General features: G+C 32.8%; 2 protein-coding genes across 7 annotated transcripts; one reads left to right on the plus strand and one right to left on the minus strand.

The window, feature by feature from the left end:
* The first annotated feature begins 1,823 nt into the window (after positions 1–1,823).
* On the plus strand, positions 1,824–19,042 carry LOC126737242 (sodium-independent sulfate anion transporter-like). Of its 6 annotated transcripts, none has more exons than XM_050442040.1 (12): positions 1,845–1,998; positions 2,265–2,391; positions 6,645–6,830; positions 6,881–7,090; positions 7,153–7,373; positions 10,704–10,881; positions 10,950–11,114; positions 16,120–16,269; positions 16,335–16,487; positions 16,686–16,993; positions 18,657–18,807; positions 18,873–19,042. In XM_050442040.1, the coding sequence occupies exons 2-12, from the start codon at positions 2,298–2,300 to the stop codon at positions 18,926–18,928; spliced, it is 1,872 nt and encodes a 623-aa protein (XP_050297997.1). In that variant the 5' UTR covers positions 1,845–1,998; positions 2,265–2,297; the 3' UTR covers positions 18,929–19,042. The 6 variants fall into 6 exon arrangements, with proteins under 6 accessions (XP_050298000.1, XP_050297997.1, XP_050297996.1 ...); XM_050442039.1 differs by having other exon boundaries at positions 1,856–2,002; XM_050442041.1 differs by lacking the exons at positions 1,845–1,998; positions 2,265–2,391 and adding exons at positions 3,806–4,101; positions 4,982–5,020.
* LOC126737254 (39S ribosomal protein L12, mitochondrial) lies at positions 2,493–3,285 on the minus strand. Its single transcript, XM_050442063.1, has 2 exons — positions 3,106–3,285; positions 2,493–3,052 (listed from the first exon to the last, which is right to left on the minus strand). The coding sequence occupies exons 1-2, from the start codon at positions 3,174–3,176 to the stop codon at positions 2,569–2,571; spliced, it is 555 nt and encodes a 184-aa protein (XP_050298020.1). The 5' UTR covers positions 3,177–3,285; the 3' UTR covers positions 2,493–2,568.
* Positions 19,043–19,758: the final 716 nt, after the last annotated feature.

The raw sequence follows: 19,758 nt of genomic DNA on the forward strand, positions 1-19,758 counted from the left end.
TACTGTAGAGCCAGTGATTTTCGAGAAATTCGGACCTAAACTTTGTCTCAAGCGAAAGTATTTCTTATTGGACAATACCTCAAATATCTCAATTTCTATTAGGTAAATCAAATAATGTATGGAGAGCAAAATTGTAGAGTCATGGTCTAGAAAAATTAATTTTATAATTTTTACTGTAGACCAACCCTTTTTGAGAAATTTTAAACCTAAACCTTGTCCAAGGCTAATTTACTCAACATTAAACAACTCCTAAAATATCTCAGTTTCTATTGGTCAGATCAAATAATTTGTAGAGAACAAAGTGGTACATTGATTCATGCTCTACATGAATGATTCTTATAATTTTTACTGTACTCAATTTCAACCTAAACCTTGTCCAAAGTGTACTCTTTTTTACTGTAGACTCAATTGTTTTTCAGAAATTTGAAACTAAACTTTCCAATCAATATATTCCTCAAATATCTCGGTTCCTATGGGTCGAACCTATATGGCGAACAGTACAACTTTCTGCTCTAGATATGTAATGCTGTGCTAATGACGTAAATGCCGCATTGAGTCACTAAATGTTGCATCTAATATCGTAATTAAGGTGTACACGTCAGCTGCATTAGAAACGCCGAAGAATTTCAATAAATTTGAAAAGTTGTAAAATTGGTAACCTATTGCTAATCTAATCAATGTTCGTACCTATAGAATACAAATAACAACGCTTATGCTAACCATGTGGCAATCCGTGTTTATTTTGGAACTCCACGAGTGTGTGGCTAATAGCACTTTCTATTTCATTTCGTAATTTTATTTTATTTGGTAGTGTAAGTGTTAAAGGAGCCAATTTGGAAATTTTAAGGTAGCAGCGCTTCGGTAACCCTCCACTAGACTCCCAAATACTACGTTGACAGATGTCAGAAATGACAATTGACAGGTGACATTTGACAGGATGTGGCTGAACACTTCATAAATCACGTAATAATAATTTTCTTGGTCATTTCTTTAATATCCGATTAATTTGTTAAATGTACCGAAACCGTGGCAATCTATTATTTATTTAAAGCGAAAAAATTCACCGAATTCGACCTTCCTTGGTATGCAACATTCGATCAAGAGTTTTGACACGCCCGGAGACTATGCAATAATAATGATATTGTATTCGCGGGACTGACGATTATTTCCTAATTAAAAAAAAATATATTATTTTCATATTAATGCCGTGTATATAATATATGGCACAAAAGCTCATTAATCTTAATGACAGTATGGCGACTGTCCAAATAAATCATGAATAATCTAATATTTCACCCATAATAGATATTATTCTTGCAATTCATAAAGGTCGTCAACTTTCTAAAGATTAGTCCCAGGTGTTTTTTGAACATTTAGCAATTATTATTTGTTACCTGAGTCGACTAAAGCATCCGCATTCTAATAAAACCTTCACTCCTCACAGATTACCTCCTCTTGCCCTCAAAAACATCATGTAATTTAGTTTGTCCAGTCAAAGTGTGAAATTTTAGTGTTCCCAATACCAAAACAGTAATGGAAATTCAATATGGCGGACACGTGCGCGCCGCCATATTGAATTGACAGCCACGGGTACCAATAGCAACAATAACAAACATTGCACGTTTGTTTGCGTTGTTCTTGAGGTTAAATTAATAATAGTATATATTGTTTGGTCATAATTAGGTCAAAAATTGTTTATTAATATTAATAAGAAATATATTTTTTCTTTTAGTAACTAATTGTTGGCCTCACTGAAAATTATTACAAAATGTCACAACTGTCAATCTGGCTTCATTTGCTTATGAATTGTAGGCAACCCGCCTTACGTTCTTTGCTTACTTTTTTCAAAATTTGGGTCAGTTAGGGCACTATTTTCACAATAAACTAACCTTATTTGGATTCCTGTGTGAGGAGACATAAATTTACATGTCTTTTTAAATGTACGGTTAGTTATGCCTCCACAAGATAAGGAGATGTATGAAGTTATTAAAAGTTTAGGTAGGTAAGTATTTAAACAATTACAACCTAAACCTACTAACTATATACAAAAACTTTCCCGCTTGCACCCCGATTTTCTAACTAAAAAGAGATGGGCAAGAAATAAAACTGTTATCATTCAAATACCTCGACTCTTTCTTTGTTAATTAAAATTATTTATGTATGTCAAAAGATTATAATAAATTATCAATTTTTTATGAACAAAATCATGTGAATATTCTAATATTTACTAATAAATGTTTTAAATACTGATAAATTATTTGCAGAGGCAGTGTTAAATATAAATAATTATTTTAACTATGGATGTCCCGGTGACTATTAATGCTGGAAGTAGTAGTACTGTATCAGAAAGAACTCCTTTATTACAAAGTTCCGCAGGTACATCCCAGAACTGTAAGTGTTTATAATAGTTTATCTCATTTGCTCGCCACATAAGGACTATTTTTCATCTCAAAAATATAAAGTAAAACACCATAAACCCATAAAAACATCAATTAAGCTATACACCTTAATGTTAATTTATTTATTAAAAACTACATTAACAGTAAAACCTCTAAAAAAAAAACAAATTTACTGAATCTCCACTACCCCACCGACTTTTTCAATGGCCTCTTTCAACTTTTCAGCCTCATCTTTTGGTATGTCCTCTTTTACCACCGCAGGGCTGCTCTCTACAAACTTCTTGGCCTGCACCAAATTCATGCCCTCCATAAGGTTTTTCATTTCTTTTATGAGGGCCACTTTTTGTTTCTCGTCGAACTTCATCAGTTTTACTGTAAATGTTGTTTTCACTTTAGCAGGGGCAGCTTCTTCCTCTTCTTCGGCAGGGGCGGTCGCGAAGGCTCCCATAGGCATAACTGGGGCATCCGGTAGGTTAAGCCTCTTTTTTAATAAACTGCTCAGTTCGGATACTTCGATAAGGTTCAGTTGGGATATTTCGGTGGCCAGTTTATCGATTTTTGGTGACACTGGTTTGTCTACACCACTTGGTGGGGGAAATTCGAGTTTTTCAGGTGCGGCCGCTTGAGTTTCTGCACTTTGGAGCACTAGGGAGCTAAAAATAGGAGGTTTTTTTTAGGCTTGAATCGTCTTGGGGAGCGAGAGTACCTTTTATGTAAACTTCTCCATTGCTTTAGTTTCGCGGACGATCTGAGAGCTAATCTCGTGGCGCGATGCATGGTTTCTTTGTTTAATTACGGGAAAATAGGGCTACAATGGAGTTTATCAAAAAACCCCCAAAGTTAAAATGTGAGGTTAAGTTGCCTATGTCAAAAACGTGACTAGTGACAGCTTCAAACAAACATGTTTTCCGTTTGTTCATAAAATTTGTGGGAAATAGTTCTTGTGTTTTATAAAGAAATTAATTTGCCTTCTTCTTTAATTTGAAATTTTGTAGTGAGGGCCTGAATTTCAGTAATAAAACCACCGAATTTACCAGAGAAACTGGATTTATTGCCTAAAGACATAACCTCAATAAACCCTTGACAATCCTTGACTTGTGACAAGTGTCTTGTTGCCAAATTAAAATAATATTAGGCGGGAAATTCAAATATTTAAATACTAAGTTGACTGCACAAAAAACAAACATAATTTTAGGCTGAATAATAAATTTAAAAAAGTTCCACTTATATCATTTCTGTAAAATAATGGTTTGTTATATGTTACATAACAAAATCGCCCAATTGTCGAACCATTTAAAGTAACAAATAGTATTTCAGTTTATCTCTACGCTTGACCTGCATTGATCTTAGAGAACTTTAATTTACCTCCGCTGCCAAGAGCTATTACATACACATTTTTAAAATCATTTCAGTCGCGTTGACCGACCCGTTATGCTTATTATAACGTTTATTGTTTAAACTATCGGGTTTTATGCCTAATTAGCATTTTGGTTCCATGTTCTAATAAAACCCCATATTATATATTTTTTAATCTTTTAAAAGAATTTATTTAAATTAGCTGTATTGCTTTGAATCTTATATATGCATTCAATTCAATGTTATAAGGCCGGTTCGGTTCCATAAACGGTTAATTGTGCATCCTTTTTTAGCCAGGTCGGTTTGGTTATGAAAGAAACAGTGGAAATGGGTGAGCTTTTGACCAGTAAGTCTTTATTAATCCTTTTTTTAAATATGCTAATAAAGTCGCCATTTTGCGTTAACTTTCAATTATTTTATCAAACCGGTGTCCGGCCGCCATTTTGGATTTGACAACTATGACACTTAACATAAAAAAATTTCAAGTGACAATAACCTTTTCGGTTATATTTTAACTGTCAAAACTGAGATCTATGTCATCTTGCTTTAAAATAATACAAGTGATTGTTATGGGTCTAAGGGATGTCTGTGTGATTGGTCACATTTGTAAAACATGATGGCGCCAATCCAAAATGGCGTTTATTGGCATTTGTTTATTAATTTTAATTCACTTTATATGGCCAATTTAATTAATTAATTGGCAGTAAATCAGAGCTGATCCTTGTCAAACGACGATTAAAAAGCTTATTACGTCTATAAATCATTGATAATTAAATTGACAAAAAAAATGAATAAAGAATGATGAGATTAGCGAGTGTAATCGGGTAGGTACTCATTATGTTACGGTACTTCGGTGGGGTCAAGTGATTTTATACATTTTATCGTCAAAAAAATAAAAATGCGAATATAGGTCCCCGGATAGGCAAAAACAAGTTAAACATCATGAGACGACGATCGGTTAGAAGTTTAGGTAAATAAAAAAATAGTGAAAATTTTTTTTAAGGTAAGCGCCTTAATGATTCTCTAATTAATTACAGCTGAGATGTAATTAATTAGCTGTGCAATATTAACCCACAAAGAACATAAACGGAATGTTCCTTGTTGCACTCCAAATCACTATTTTATGTAATGAAATTATCACTAAAATTATATATTTCTTAAAGGCGCTTACCTTATGTACATTTTGTGTGTAAAATATTTAAATCAAGGGTATTTTTTCTGCATAGAACCGCCCCTGCAAAGGAGAAAAGTATCAGTCGAAGAAGGTAAGCATTAGCTCACAGAAAAAATTAATATATTTACTATCAAAAGTACTACCTACTACTTTTTGCAACATATGACAACAACGCTATGGCACTTTCTTACGAGGTGGACCGAGTACGCCCAACGTCCATTTAGTTTCAGTTTCACATCACATTCCAGTGTTGCCAAACGTGGTTCTTAGTTCATGCGATGAATGTTCTGCTATAGCTGTTAATACTCCAAGAATATGTAAGGAATCATCTATTTTTGGGGAAGAAAACTTTGGTTTCCAAGTTATTTCAATCTGGTACTTTTGGACAAGTTTGTTTCGAATTTGAAGAGCTTTTGAGTTACGAGAAACTTTCTAATATGAAACTATTGGGTATGACACACTATTTCTTGCGGTAAAAGAATTTTCGTATGATTTTGTGAAATATTCTCACGAAGAGTGAATATTTCATAAGCTAAAAAACAGTCCCAGCCAAAACTTACCTTAACAACCCAAATCCTTAATCTAGAAGGACGTTTTTAGCCTCAAATGCTTCTTCAGGAACTCCTATATATTAACGTAAAAAAATTATCAAAATATTTTCAGTGAGTTATGCTCAAAAATTATGAAAAAATATCGATTTTGCAATATACGTTTCAAATTTGGAGGTTCTCGGACCTTGGCTGACAAAAGTGCCTCTAACTCAAAAAGTTTTTGAGGCACAAGAGTCGTTCTGATATGAAACTGCTCTGTAAGAATTACTTTTTCTTTGGCTAAAATTCCTTTAAGAATATACTAATTACTTCATGAAATAATCGTAAGAGAAGATTAGAAAAAAAATGTCCCAACCAAAACGGCCCTAACTACCCAAATCCTTATTCCGGAAGGACGTTTTTACCATCAAACGCATCCTCAGGAATTTCTATATATTAAGATAAAAAACTTATTAAAATATCTTAAGTGGTTCATAAGATATACCCAAAAATGTCCGCTAATGAACGAAATATCGATGTTTAAATTTGGAGGCTCTAGGACCTTGGCTGACAAAAGTGCCTCTAACTCAAAAAGTTTTTGAGGCACAAGAGCCGTTCTGATACGAAACTACTCTATAAGAATTACTCTTTCTTTGGCTAAAACCTTTTAAAGATATTCCAATTATTTCATGCAATATTCGTAAGACACGATTAGCCAAAAAAATGCCTTAACCAAAACGGCTCTAACTACCTAAATCCTTAATCTAGTAGGGCGTTTCTACCCCCGTAGACACCCTCAGGAACTCCTATATATTAACGTAAAAAAAGTATGAAAATATCTTAAGTGGTACTCAAGTTATTCCCAAAAAAGTCCGCTATAACGAACAAAAATATCGATGTTTCAAATTTGGAGGCTCTAGGACCTTGGCTGACAAAAGTGCCTCTAACTCAAAAAGTTTTTGAGGCACAAGAGTCGTTCTGATACGAAACTACTCTGTAAGAATTACTCTTTCTTTGGCTAAAACCCTTTAAAGAATATTCCAATTATTTCATGAAATATTCATAAAAAAAGATTAGCCCAAAAACCAAAATGGCCCTAACTACCAAAATTCTTAAACTAGACTCACGATTTCACCCTCAAATATTACATGAACATTGCTGAACGATCTGACTATATTTTTTTAGCTGAAAATGGTCATCCAGTACGTCAAACACCGCAAGCAACCATAACAAAAAGATTAAAATCCCGTTTACCCATCTTGACATGGATCCCGAACTACAGCTTCGCCTTTTTCCTTCAGGATCTCTTGGCCGGATTCACGGTGGGCTGTACAGAGATTCCCCAGGGAATCGCTTATGCTATCGTAGCAGGTAAGTCTATTAAAAAAAAAACAAATTTAAATAAAAATCAATTATTATAGGTTTACCTACTCAGTATGGGCTGTACAGCGGGATAATGGGCGGCTGTATGTACTTCATCTTCGGCACCTGTAAAGATATCAATATGGGACCTACAGCCATTATGGCCCTTTTCGTGCAAAGTAGCGTGACCCTTATGGGGCCTGCCGGGGCTGTTTTGATGACGTTTCTCTCGGGATTGTTCATATTTTGTGCCGGTATACTACGGTTAGGTGAGTGTGAAAAATATCACACTAGTAAGGGAATTAATAGCTTAGTTGTATTTTTTTTCAAGGTTTCCTGGTGGAATTCTTCTCGTTTCCTGTTATATCGGGGTTCACTACAGCCGCCGCTATATCGATAGCCTGTTCCCAACTGAAGCAGCTGTTGGGCATTAAGGGGCCCGCCAATGAGTTTTTGGCCGCGTGGGAGTCCCTTTTTAAAAATATCGGTCAGACTAGGAAATGGGATGCCGTATTGGGATTTTCGACTATAGCCGCCTTATTTATGTTTAGAGTGAGTGAGCTATTTTTCTTATTTTTACTAATACACCGTAAGATTCCTTAGTATTTTTTGTTTTTAGGGGAATTCTTATATGCACAATAACTTTTTTTTTACTAGTCATGAAAATTCTTAAATTTTTACTCTATTGTAGAGGGTTATTAAATGCCTTAAAATTTCCTGCAATTATAGCAATGTTCTCACAAAAAAAACCTTGCGAATTTCAAGGGTGTTTAGAGTGAGTGTTGTAGACGTTCTCCTTGTATTAGTTGAGAATATTTCTACTTTTTTATGTCGGTTTTCTAATATATGAACTTTGAGTTCATAAGAAATGATCGGGTAAAAAAACGACCTTTTTAATATTTTGTAAACAATTCTATTTTTAAATCTCTTTTTAATGTACCTGGAAATTACATTAAGGATAGCGTAATGTTTCTTAAACTGACAACAAATTCATGGAATTGTGAAATTTCTTCATACATACGTCTCTTCGAATTCCATTAGAATTTGATCTAAATTCGACTTTTTCATCATTTTTTGCTAATAACTAAAGAATTCCAAATTGTTTTCGCATGGAAATTCCAATAAGGATGCTTAGCATTTTCTTAATGGAACAACAAATTCATCGAATTCCTTCAATTTTAATATTTTTCATAGATTTTAGGAAATATCTTAATATTTTTTACGAATTCCATTTGAGTTTAGCCGAAATTCGAGATTTGCATAATATTTTACTAATAACTAAAAAATGTGCAATTTTCTATAATCTTATGAAATTCCTTAACAATTTTCTGCAATTTTAACAATCTATATATATAAAAGAGTTTGTCCTGACTGACTGACTCATCATCGCAGAGCCCAAACTACAATAGCTAGAAACGTGAAATTTTGCCAACGGGTTCCTTTTATAATGTAGGGACCGGATACGAACGAACTTTTTGAAATAATTCCACCGATAAGGGGTGTTAGCGATATGATAAATATCGCATAGCGGCATAAAACTGATTAATAAGTACGATTGAAAAAGTGCCTCTGTATTATTTATATTTTGGTAGACATAACAACAAGGCGGGTCCATGCGAGACTGATACCCGAGAGGTGACTCGACTCAGTCTTACCGCTCGCTCTGCATCTAACGAATCATTTTTAAGATTATTTGCGTCTTGGTTTTATAATAATTATATTATATTATATTAATCGCGTCCCTTGATCTCAAGAAAAACGACGTGGCAATTGTGGGTTGCATGTACTATCAATGAGGCGTGGCTTCGGATTTTATTTTTGTGTATTGTGGATTGCATTTACTATTATTGAAGGCCTTCTTCGACTTTTCTTTTATTTTCACGCGAGCAACGCCGCGGGAATTCAGCTAGTTTTCTCATATACGGAAATAAAACTTAAATTTATAGAATTGCTTTAGTTATGATGACAAGATCGGAGTTTCCTTAGAGGTTATGATATTTTTTTATAATATTTCCTACAATTCCAAGAAGTTTCTCTGAAATTTGGTCGACCTCTTTATATTTTTTTACAAATAACTTAAAAATTACAGATTTTTAAAATAAAATTTGTATGGATGCTTTGCGATTTTTTAAACGAATTACGAATTTGTGAAATTTTACGATTTTCTAAAATTCTATTAAAAAATCCCTTGAAATTCAACCATTTTCTCACAAGAAGATGCATGAAAATTCCAAGAGTGCCAGAAAAAATTTAAAACTACAAATTCATGAAGTTTCTAAATATTTCATTCAATTCCAATATTCTTGATTCTATTGATGGCCGATATTCTTCTTCAAATTAAGAATTCCAGCATTTAAAAAACATTGTCATGGTAATTCTAAGGGCACTTCCAAGGTAAATTCTTAATCGAACTACAGATTGCTGGAATTATTTAAATTTTAACAGTTTCCTACAATTTTATAAAAATTCCCTGCAATTGTATCAATTTTTTCAGATGAATTAAATTTCCTACGAATCCCATTAGAATTTGGACGACTTTTTTATAATTTTTTACAAATAACTTGAAAGTTATTTTTTTTTTTAATTTGCATGTAAATTCTAAGGAGGCTGTAAAAAATTCTAAACCGACTACAAATTAATGGAATTCTTTCAACTTGGTCATTTTCTAACATATTAATATGAAATTTCTTAATATTCGATACAGTTCCATTGAATTCTATTAGAATTTTCGACCTTTGAGAATTCATTTTTTTAAATTCAAAAGTTACTTTGCAATTTCTTAATTGAACTACAAATTCATGAAATTTCTTAAATTTTGATGGTTTCCTCGGATATTATGAAATTTCTTAATATTTTATATAATTTCAATTTAATTGAAATTTATCAAAGTGCGGCCTTAACATAATTTTTTACTAATACTATAAAATTATTTTAGTTTTTACAAAAGTTTTATAAAATTCCTAGCATTTCCAATAATTTTCTCACAAGATAATCCATTAAATTTCTAAATCATATGATTTTTTTAAATTTTGATAGATCTCTAAGATATTCTGAAATTTCATAATACTTGTTTTTGAAGGTGGTAGACAATGGTACAGTGAAAACATCTTGTCGAACTTGCATTGCCATAAGACAATTAAAAGTATTATTTCAAGTAGTAAGTATTATTACAAACAATTCCAATGAATTCTATCCGAATTCGATAAAAATTCAATCCTTTTTTACTAATAACCTTAAAATTCAATTTGTGGAAATTCATGTATGCTTTTCTATTTCTCAATGAACAATGAATTCCTGGAATTTTGCACTTTTTACAGTTTAGACAATTTTATGAAATTCTTTTACAGTTAACAGCAATTCTAACAAAAAATTTATTTAATTTCTAAGGATGCTTTATGATTTCTTATATTGATTATAATTTCTTTAAATTCCTTATATTTCTTCAAAATGTCCAACTACTTCGATAGTATCTTTAATTTTTGAAATTTTATCAGATCGTCTCTATTGCCCTAAAAACAACAGTGTTGTTAAAATTTGCTGAAATTGAACGGACTTTTTATCAAATTCCATTTAGTCCTTGAATTTCCACCATTTCCAACCAAAATTTTCTAAAAAGTAGACATTTCATAAGTCGAAATTCCTGCAAATTTGCAAAGATTGTCATAATTTCTGTAGAAATATCCAAAAAATTCCTTAAAACTTTAATATCCCATTAAATCCTTATAAATCCAGCAGAAGTATGTATTTCCATTTTGAACATAATCTTCCTTGAAAATCTATCCCTTATAGGCCTACAAAGCCTAAAGATAGTTCAAATATCGTGAATAAATAAACTTTCCTGTAACATCTTTTGGACGTCTTAATATTTCTTTGGCATTTTAGGAAATAAAAAGGTTCGGTTCACTCCAGAACAAACCCGAATGGTCCCGGAACCGAAACCTATTGGGAAAATGCATATTTTTCTTGTCATTGGCCGGAAACGCTTTGGCTGTGATAGCTGGTACCTCGGTAGCTTACGTGGCTGATCAGTATTATAATGCCACCCCTGTAATCTTAACAGGTAGATTTTCTTTTATTCATATTAATATAAAAATTAATTAATATAGTCTATATTGGCGAATATTTTAGGTGCGGTGGAAAGCGGACTGCCTAATATGTCTCTGCCGCCATTCAGTACAACCTGGAACGGTACTTACTTTAGTTTTAAGGATATGATCAGCGACTATAATACTTTAATAGTATTTTGTCCTTTGGTGGCTTTCTTGGAGCATATTGCCATCGTAAAGGCCTTTAGTAAGTAATTGTATTTGTGTCAACATCCTAAGAGTATTCCGTCTTAGATGTGTCCAAGTATTTTTCACGAGCACGTTATTTCCTTTAAATTCGTCCCTAGGAAATCCTCTATATTAATATGCATAGATTATGAAATGTTTTATAAGTGTTTCTTAAGTTGTACCCAAAAAATGTAATGAAATCTTTGGAAATTATGTTTGAGACCCTCAAATCTCGTGACTTTTGAACCTCGGTTACTCTGCAAGTTTTGGAATTACAAGAAACTTTCGTATACGAAATTGTTGGCAAGAAATACTCTTTCTTTTCCTAAAGCGCTTTTAAGAGCATTCCAATTATTTCGTAAAAATATTCGCGGGAATAATGCGAATTTGCTAAAAAAATTCGTGACAAAAAAATTACTTAACCAAAACTGCTTTAATTGCTTCAATATTTAACATAGAATCACGTTTTTACTCTCAAATCCACCCTCAGGAATTCCTAGGTCTTCATGTAAAAAAATTATGAACATATCTTAAGTAGTTTCGAAGTTATGCTGAAAAGTGGTTGGTAATGCATAAACATCTGGGTGATGCAATATAAGTTCAAAAACCATCAAATTTAGTGGCATTTGGACCCTGGTTTAAAAAATTGCGTGTAACTTTAGACGTTTTAAAGGTACAAGAAACGTTCGTATATGGAATTGTTGGGCAAGAAATGGCCTTTGTTTGCCCAAATCCATTTTAAGAGTATTTCGATTATTTCATAAAAATATTCACAAGAATAGTGAGAATTTGCTAAAAAAAATCAGTGAAAAAATGTCCCAACCAAAAGTGCCTTAAATACCCACATTTTTAAACCAAAACAGCGTTTTTGCCTTTAAATCCGCCTTCAAGAACTTTTGTATAAAAATGTAGAGAAAATATCTTGAATGGTTCCCAAGTTATGCTCAAAAATGTCTGATAATGTATACAAATTTTAATGAGACAATATGAGTTTTGAATTGTGTGGTCTTTGAACCTTGGGTGATAAAATTGCATGTAACTCTGAAAGTTTTGGAGGTATTAGGAACTTTTATATATGGAATTGTTTGGCAAGAAATGCCCTTTTTTTGCTCAAAGCTTTTTAAGAGTATTCTGATTATTTCATGAAAATATCTGCAGGAATAGTGAAAATTTTCTAAAAATATTAGTGAAAAAATGCCCTAACTAAAAGTATCCTAACTACTCAAATTTTTAACTCAGCATCACGTTTTTACCCTTATATTCATCCTGAGAGACTCCTATATATTAAGGTAAAAAAAATTATGAAGATGATTATGCGAAACAAGAAATCTCTTGTCTCGCTTCTATTAGATCATTTTGGTCGTTTTTTGGTTTGTTGTTTTTTTTTTAGGCTTAGGATGTTAACAGAATTTATATATATATAAATTTATCTATATATATATATTTGTATACACGGTCCTTCGAGCCAGACTAAACCGTTCTTATATTATTTATATAAGAAAATTACTATATGGTCCTTTGAGCCTCGATATGGAAAATATGTGTATTTATATATGTAATGCCTCGTAGTGAAGCAAACGATTTTTTTTATTTCTTAAGAAATTCATGGAGGAGGGAAGTTGCTTATGAATTTATTGGTAAATTCGTGACCACATTAAAAAATTAATTTTGAATTTTCAATTCTTGTTAATCATTCTATTTGGTTCTACCAAGTAATCGTTACATTAAGATTACTTTCTAAGAATTTGGCGGTTAATGTCTACTGATTTTCGAGGGAGTTTTAAGGGTTTTAGGAAATGTCCAGGCATTTTTCAACTTCCACTTATTTAGAATTGATTTTTCAACATAAAGTTTTAAAACTTGAGAGTTGGCTTTTGGGTTTCTATTTGCAGGCGTTGAATTTGACGGTTAATTTCTGGGCGTTCCACATTGTATTTCCGGAAATTTTTCTCCTCTTTACGATAAAAAAATAATAATTAAAATATCTCAACAACTTTTTTATTTATCCCGTTTCAAAAACCGTCAGGTTTGACTGCCGGACCCTGAACATAATCCCAAAAATTTTAAATATGCCTTAAATTTTATGGAATTAGGAATGCTTTAATTTGCCATTTATTTTAAAGTTATGCATAACTTAAATGGATATGATAAACCGTTTCTTTTATACGTACTTATATTGTAATTTTTACTTAATTTACACTACTAGTTATTAATTATAATGAATTCCTAATTAACATATTTTTTTAATGTAATGCATTTTTCTGTTATAATAATGCAACTTACGTTATTGTTAATTCAGAGTAACTCTTAGCTTACCCATTTTAAGATTTTATAAATAATTAATAACGTTGTTTCTTTTCTTTAATTATATCATTTTTCGACGATTTTAATTTAAAAAGCAGCAAAGGTAAAAACGCTCTAATCTTTAAAATTAACAAAATTTAAATGTTGTTTTTTTTAGTCGATATTGATTTATATATTTGTATTCAATAATTAATGCCGCGCAAGTGTTATTTTATTCATCAGTCATAATAATTTCATTTATGCATTTAATTTTTTATTTAAGCATCTAAAGTTATGCATAATTTAAATAGATATGATAAACAGTTTCATTAATTCTTACTGGTTTTTTGAGCTAATATACACAATATACTACTAGTTATTAATTATAATTGGAACATTTAATAAAAGACAAATTATTTTGTTTCTTACAGGCACTCCTAAAATAAGAATTTTAATTTCTTGACATTCAGTGTATGGATTTTGCAATTTCCTTAACGACTAAAAGCGTCGTCAGAGTCTTTAGAAAATCAAAAATTGTAAAATACTACTAGAACTTAAGATAACGACATATCAATAAGAGACAAATTATTTTGTTTCTTACAGGCACACTTACAATAAGAATTCCAATATTTAGACTTCCAATGTATGGATTTTTGCAATTTCTTTAAAAAAAGACTAAAAGAGCCTTAAGAGCCCTTTGAAAATCAAAAATTACAAAATGTTGTGTACTAGAAGTTAAGATATTCACGTGCCAATAGGAGACAAATTGTTTTCTTTTTTACAGGAACTCCTGGAATAAAAATCTTCACTTATAATATATAACAACAGTTAATAATGTTTTTATACATTATCTTAGATTAACAAGAGCCTAAAAGTACTTTTTTTAATTTAATTCATTCCTCAAAATTAAATACACTACCTGATATTTCTAAGTGTCTAAAAATCCTTTTAATTTTTTTTCCTAATTTAATTAAATTGGCTTAAATACAGGGTCCGGCAGCCAAACCTGACGGTTTTTGAAATGGGATAAATAAAAAAGTTGTTGAGATATTTAAATTACAATTTTTTTATTGGAAAAAGGAGAATTGGAAATTTAACATTCATAATAAAAAAGCAGAAAAATAACTTATGTAGCAAAAATTATGTCACTTAAATGATGACCACCATTTTCTTTCCATTTCATTTCAACAAACAAAATTTTCGATATTGGGCTCCAAGAAACCCACAGGAACTTCATCAGCAGCCTCTTCACTGTGAAAGAGTAACTGTATGAGCTGCAGTGTGTAGGGCAACAGTGTTAGGGCCTTATTTTTTTTTTAAGGAAAATGGCCTAACAGTGACAGTGAACTCAACGCGTTACGTCGCCATTGTATCCCTCTCAGGAGGGTCTGGTTTCAGCAGGACGGAGCAACTGCCCGGGGTCCATGGCTCAACTCAGAGCATTTTTCCCCGGTAAGCTGATCTCGCTCAGGGGTGACATCGAATGGCCGGCACGTTCTCCCGACTTGCCCCCCTTGTGAATTTTGTCTATAGGGGTACCTCAAGGGAAGAATTTATGTTGACGGACCAAATAATTTGAACCAACTGAAGGAGAACATTCGGCGAGAAATTCGTGAGATCCCGCGCCAAACATTGGAGAGAGTCATGACTAACTTCTCCAGGAGGCTCGTACAGTGTAGAGAAAATGGTGGTCATCATTGAAGTGACATAATTTTTGCTACATAAGTTATTTTTGGGCTTTTTTATTATGAACATTAGATTTCCAATCCTCCTCTTTAAAATAAAAAATATCTCAACAACTTTTTTATTTATCCCATTTCAAAAACCGTCAGGTTTGACTGCCGGACCCTGTATTATGAAATACTCTTTCGTCGGTGGGATGGAAAATCCTTCGAAAAATGGAAATTTTTTTGGGCAAAACCACGGTGTTCTATGAATTGTTGTTAAAAAGAAAATTCCAGTTTATTTTTTCCAAGCAGTTAAAGATATTTTGTAATTTTTTCAAAACTATTATTCAATTTTCTAGACAATTAGACATAGTAAATCTGTCATTTGTCCAGGCAATCAAAGTTAAGATTTAAAAAAAACTACTTCAACTACCTGGAAAGAATTAAAAAAAGTTGTCTTTTAGGCAAATTAATTAGATGTTTAGGTCTTGCAGGCAGTTAAAATTATTTTATTCTTATTCCCTTGAGGCTATTGTGAGTTTTCCACGAAGTGGTAGAAAATTTTCCATATTTGCCAGGCAATTAGATTAAGGTTTTTAACATTTTACTGTCTAGTAAAAATTAAAAACCGACTTAAATAATCACTCTTAAGTAGTCACTTATACCTTTCAGACAGTTGAACTCATATTAAGTGAATTAAGAATGCATCCAATTGCCTCGAAGAAATTTAACAAATATTCTGAGCCAGATCCTACCCTGGTGGCGTTTGGACCTTGGTTGACAAATTTTCATTTAACTCTGGAAGTTTTGGAGGTACAAAAAACGTTCGTATATGAAATTGTTGAGCAAGAAATACCCTTTCTTTGCTCAAACTCCTTTTAAGAATATTCCAATTATTCCAACAATTCCAACTTGCTAAAGAAACTAGTGAAAAAAATGCCTTAACCAAAACTGCTCTAACTATCCCAGTCCTTAACCCAGAACTATGTTTTTACCCTCAAACCCATCATCAGAAACTCCTTTATCTATTACTTTAAAACTATAAAAGGGATTTTATTCAATAATTCATTACAGCCAAGGGAAAAATCATTGACGCCACCCAGGAACTTATAGCATTAGGAATAGGCAATATGGCCGGCTCCCTGGTCCATTCCATGCCGATAACCGGTTCGTTTACAAGAACCGCGGTTAATAACGCCTCTGGGGTCAAAACCACCACCGCGGGTACTCTACTCATTAAACTTCAAGACCAACCACCCTGGATAATTAAACATTTTTAATAATTTTAGGTCTTATAACCTCTTGTATGCTAATGGTCTCGCTGGCACTGTTGACCGGGGTGTTTAAGTACATCCCCAAAGCCACTTTAGCGGGAGTCATTATGGTTTCCATGTACTACTTGTGCGAGTTCCATGCCATCGGAGTTATGTGGCGGACCAAACGTAAGTCATCATATTCTAGGAATGTGCTGTAATAGACATTTTTTGTGAACCACTGACTTACACGGGGTCAGCCCCTAGATTTAAACCTAGTCCGGTGTTGCTAGTACTCCATTTCTTCTTATATCCAGCCTTCAACTGCCTGGAAGAAATTAAAAAATTACTTTAAACGCCTAAAATACAAAAAAAAATTTTCTTTAGGGTTGGACCTTATACCGTTCTTCGCCACCCTAATATGTTCCCTACTGCTAAGCCTGGAATACGGGATAATAATCGGAATAGCGGCCAATTTGGTGTTCGTGCTGTACGACAGCGCGAGACCGAAACTGTACATAGAGACTACAGTGTTTCAGGACCGTACTGTATACATTGTACAGCCGAAGGTGGCGCTGTACTTCACCTGTTCCGAGTACCTGAGGGAGCATATATTGAAAAAATGCCCGGGCGAGAACACCGTGGTAGTAATCGATGGGGAATTCGTCAGGAATATCGATGGGACGGTCGCTAAGGTAAGAAATACTTCAGCATGGAAAATGAATTGGTCAAGAGGTGGCGCTGACAGTCAGTTTTCCTGTCAACTGTCATTGACGCTGTCAGTTTGACATTTCATTAACGGCTATAGGCTTACGTACTCACTGCTTTGTTGCCAGCTGATTTAGTTTCTTCAATAAATAATATTTATTTAAAAAAATAGTACGTTCATTTACAGTACAATTGCATTGGAAGTTATAAGAATTTCTTGTCACTCTTTTTCCCATTGTTTATGGGATTTACTTCTTGACAGTTCACTGTCAGTTTGACGTTTCGTAAGCGGCTAGGTTTACATGCTTACTCCAGTGTTGCCAAATGGTTCAGTTTTCTCAATAAATGATTTCTATTAAAAAAAAAAGTACGAATTATAATCTGGAATCGGTCAAAAAAAAACAATTTCTATTGCATTGGATGTTACACAATTTTCTTGTCACTCTTTCTCTTTGTTTATGGGTTTTGCTACCTGATAGTTTACTCAATGTCACTGGTATATAGTTGACACTTAGGCGGCTGAACTACTATATATATTTTACTGTGGCCAGATGGTTTTTACAATAGTCTTTTATTTAGTTTAGTTTAGTCACGAGATGGCACCGAATGTCGGTTTCTAGTGCGTAAACTGTCAGTTTGACGTTTGATTAGCGGCTAAGTTTATATACACACTCCGGTGTTGCCAGGTGATTTATTTTCCTTAATGATTTTTATTTAAAAAAAAAACCAGTACGTTACTTCATCTGGAATCGGTAAAAAAATTGCTAACGCATTGGATGTTACAAATATTTCTGGTCACTCTTTCTCTTCTTGTTTATGGGGTTTGCTACTTGAGAGTTTACTCAATGTCACTGTCATACAGCTGACACCTGAGCGTCTCCTCCAAGAAGAAGATGAAGAAGTGACAGAAAAACAAGAAAATGAACATTTTTTAAGTAAAGTTAATTTGATTTATTTAATTTGATAAAAGAGAAGAAGAAACAGAAGCAACTGATACGAAGGTTAAGAAGAGAGACGAATAGTGAAAGATGAATGTAAAGATATGTAACGGCAGTTCTTGCAAATTGAGAGAATCCTTTTAGGGTTTTTGGTGTTGAACTGATGAAAAATCAAGTGTTGCTAGATGCTTTTTACTTTAGTTTTAATTTTAATGTCACTGTCGCACTGTTGATACTTGCCAAGCAACTAAGTTAATACCTATACCAGTGTTGCCAAATAGTTTTCTAGATTTCATCCCAACAAAGCAATTTCGAGTTATTTTGACTGGTTTTGGATAATTCATGGAGTTTGGGATACTACACTAATTTTTTAATTGTCTGTCTCTCTGTAAAATGTCACTATTACTGCTATACAGTTGACACTTGACCAGCGACTAACATACGCCACCATTCCTGCCTTGCCAGATGATTGATAAAAAAAAATCAATTCCCTCAGTGACAAGTGACAGACAATAATCGAATTTTAATTGTCACTGTCACACGGTTGACACTTGATCAGCGGCTAAGTTTAGATAACCACTCCGATGTTGCCAGATGTGATCGGTTCCGAGAGTGTCTAGTGTGTTGCCTTCCAGAAATTTATAGAGTCTTTTTTATTTCAGTATCGAAAAGGTCATAGATATGACTGACTTGTTTTTTCTTGAATTTTCAGAGTTTCGGACACTTACTGGACGACCTGGACATCCGCAAGCAGAAACTCATATTTTGGAACTTTTCCAAGCCAGTTACGGACATATGTACCGGGGATAATAAGAAACTCATTGAGCATTTTAAAAGTGGGGCTCTGGAGGCTGTTTTGGATGGTAAAACTATTTAAATTGATTTTATGCAAGTTTTCTTACTAATTTAGGTGATTTTTTTTTTGTAGGGAGAATGCGAAAAGTCACCTTGACTTCTATACATAGTGGCAACGGACTGACTTAGATGCCAATAGTTTTGGATCAAAAGTTACTTAATATATTGGTGCATTTTTTTAAGGTATTTTCTACTTTTTTAGTGGCCTATGTTGTACGTGATTAAATGAAATGGTTAACAAAATGTCGTTTTCTTTTTACCTCTTTTTTATAGCTTTCTGGGACAAAATAGTCATATCTCTGATCCCAAGTGAGTTATAGACTTGAAATTTACAACATAAATTCTTCTAATGAAATTATTTAATACCTATATCAGCGTTTTTCTAGAAACCTAAGAAAAAAGTGAGAAATCAGACTTGAAAGTTGAAAAAAATAAATTAGATTCAAAGGGACAAAATATACTTATATCTGTGAACCCAATTGAGTTAGAGACATGAAACTTGGAATATGAATTGTTTTAATAAATTCATTAGACACCTATTTCAGCGTTTTTTCAAAAAAAATTATAAAAAATGAGAAATCAGTCTTAGAGGTTGAAAAAAATTAAAAAAATAATCAAAGGGACAAAATGCTCACATCTCTGAACCCAAGTGAGTTAGAGACTTGAAATTTAGAACATAAATTCTTCTAATAAAATTATTTGACACCTATTTCAGCGTTTTCTAGAAACCTAAGAAAAAAGTGAGAAACCAGACTTGGAAGTTGAAAAAAATAAATTAGATTCAAAGGGACAAAATGCTGATATCTGTGAACCCAATTGAGTTAGAGACATGAAACTTGGAATATGAATTCTTCTAATAAATTCATTCGACACCTATTTCAGCGTTTTTCCGAAAAAAAATTATAAAAAATGAAAAAATCAGTCTTAGAGGTTGAAAAAATAAAAAAAATAATCAAAGG

Source organism: Anthonomus grandis, chromosome 6 (genome assembly GCF_022605725.1).
Source record: "Anthonomus grandis grandis chromosome 6, icAntGran1.3, whole genome shotgun sequence".
Taxonomy (NCBI): Eukaryota; Metazoa; Arthropoda; class Insecta; order Coleoptera; family Curculionidae; genus Anthonomus; species Anthonomus grandis.

What these genes read in the sequence shown, in the direction of transcription:
- LOC126737242 (XM_050442040.1), top strand. Translation starts at nt 2,298, where the DNA reads ATGGATGTCCCGGTGACTATTAATGCTGGAAGTAGTAGTACTGTATCA. An exon ending in TCGATGGGACGGTCGCTAAG is followed by an intron (nt 16,994 to 18,656) that starts GTAAGAAATACT and finishes TTGAATTTTCAG; the next exon opens with AGTTTCGGACACTTACTGGA. An exon ending in TCTGGAGGCTGTTTTGGATG is followed by an intron (nt 18,808 to 18,872) that starts GTAAAACTATTT and finishes TTTTTTTTGTAG; the next exon opens with GGAGAATGCGAAAAGTCACC.
- LOC126737254 (XM_050442063.1), bottom strand. Translation starts at nt 3,176, where the DNA reads ATGCATCGCGCCACGAGATTAGCTCTCAGATCGTCCGCGAAACTAAAG. An exon ending in TGGAGAAGTTTACATAAAAG is followed by an intron (nt 3,053 to 3,105) that starts GTACTCTCGCTC and finishes TCCTATTTTTAG; the next exon opens with CTCCCTAGTGCTCCAAAGTG.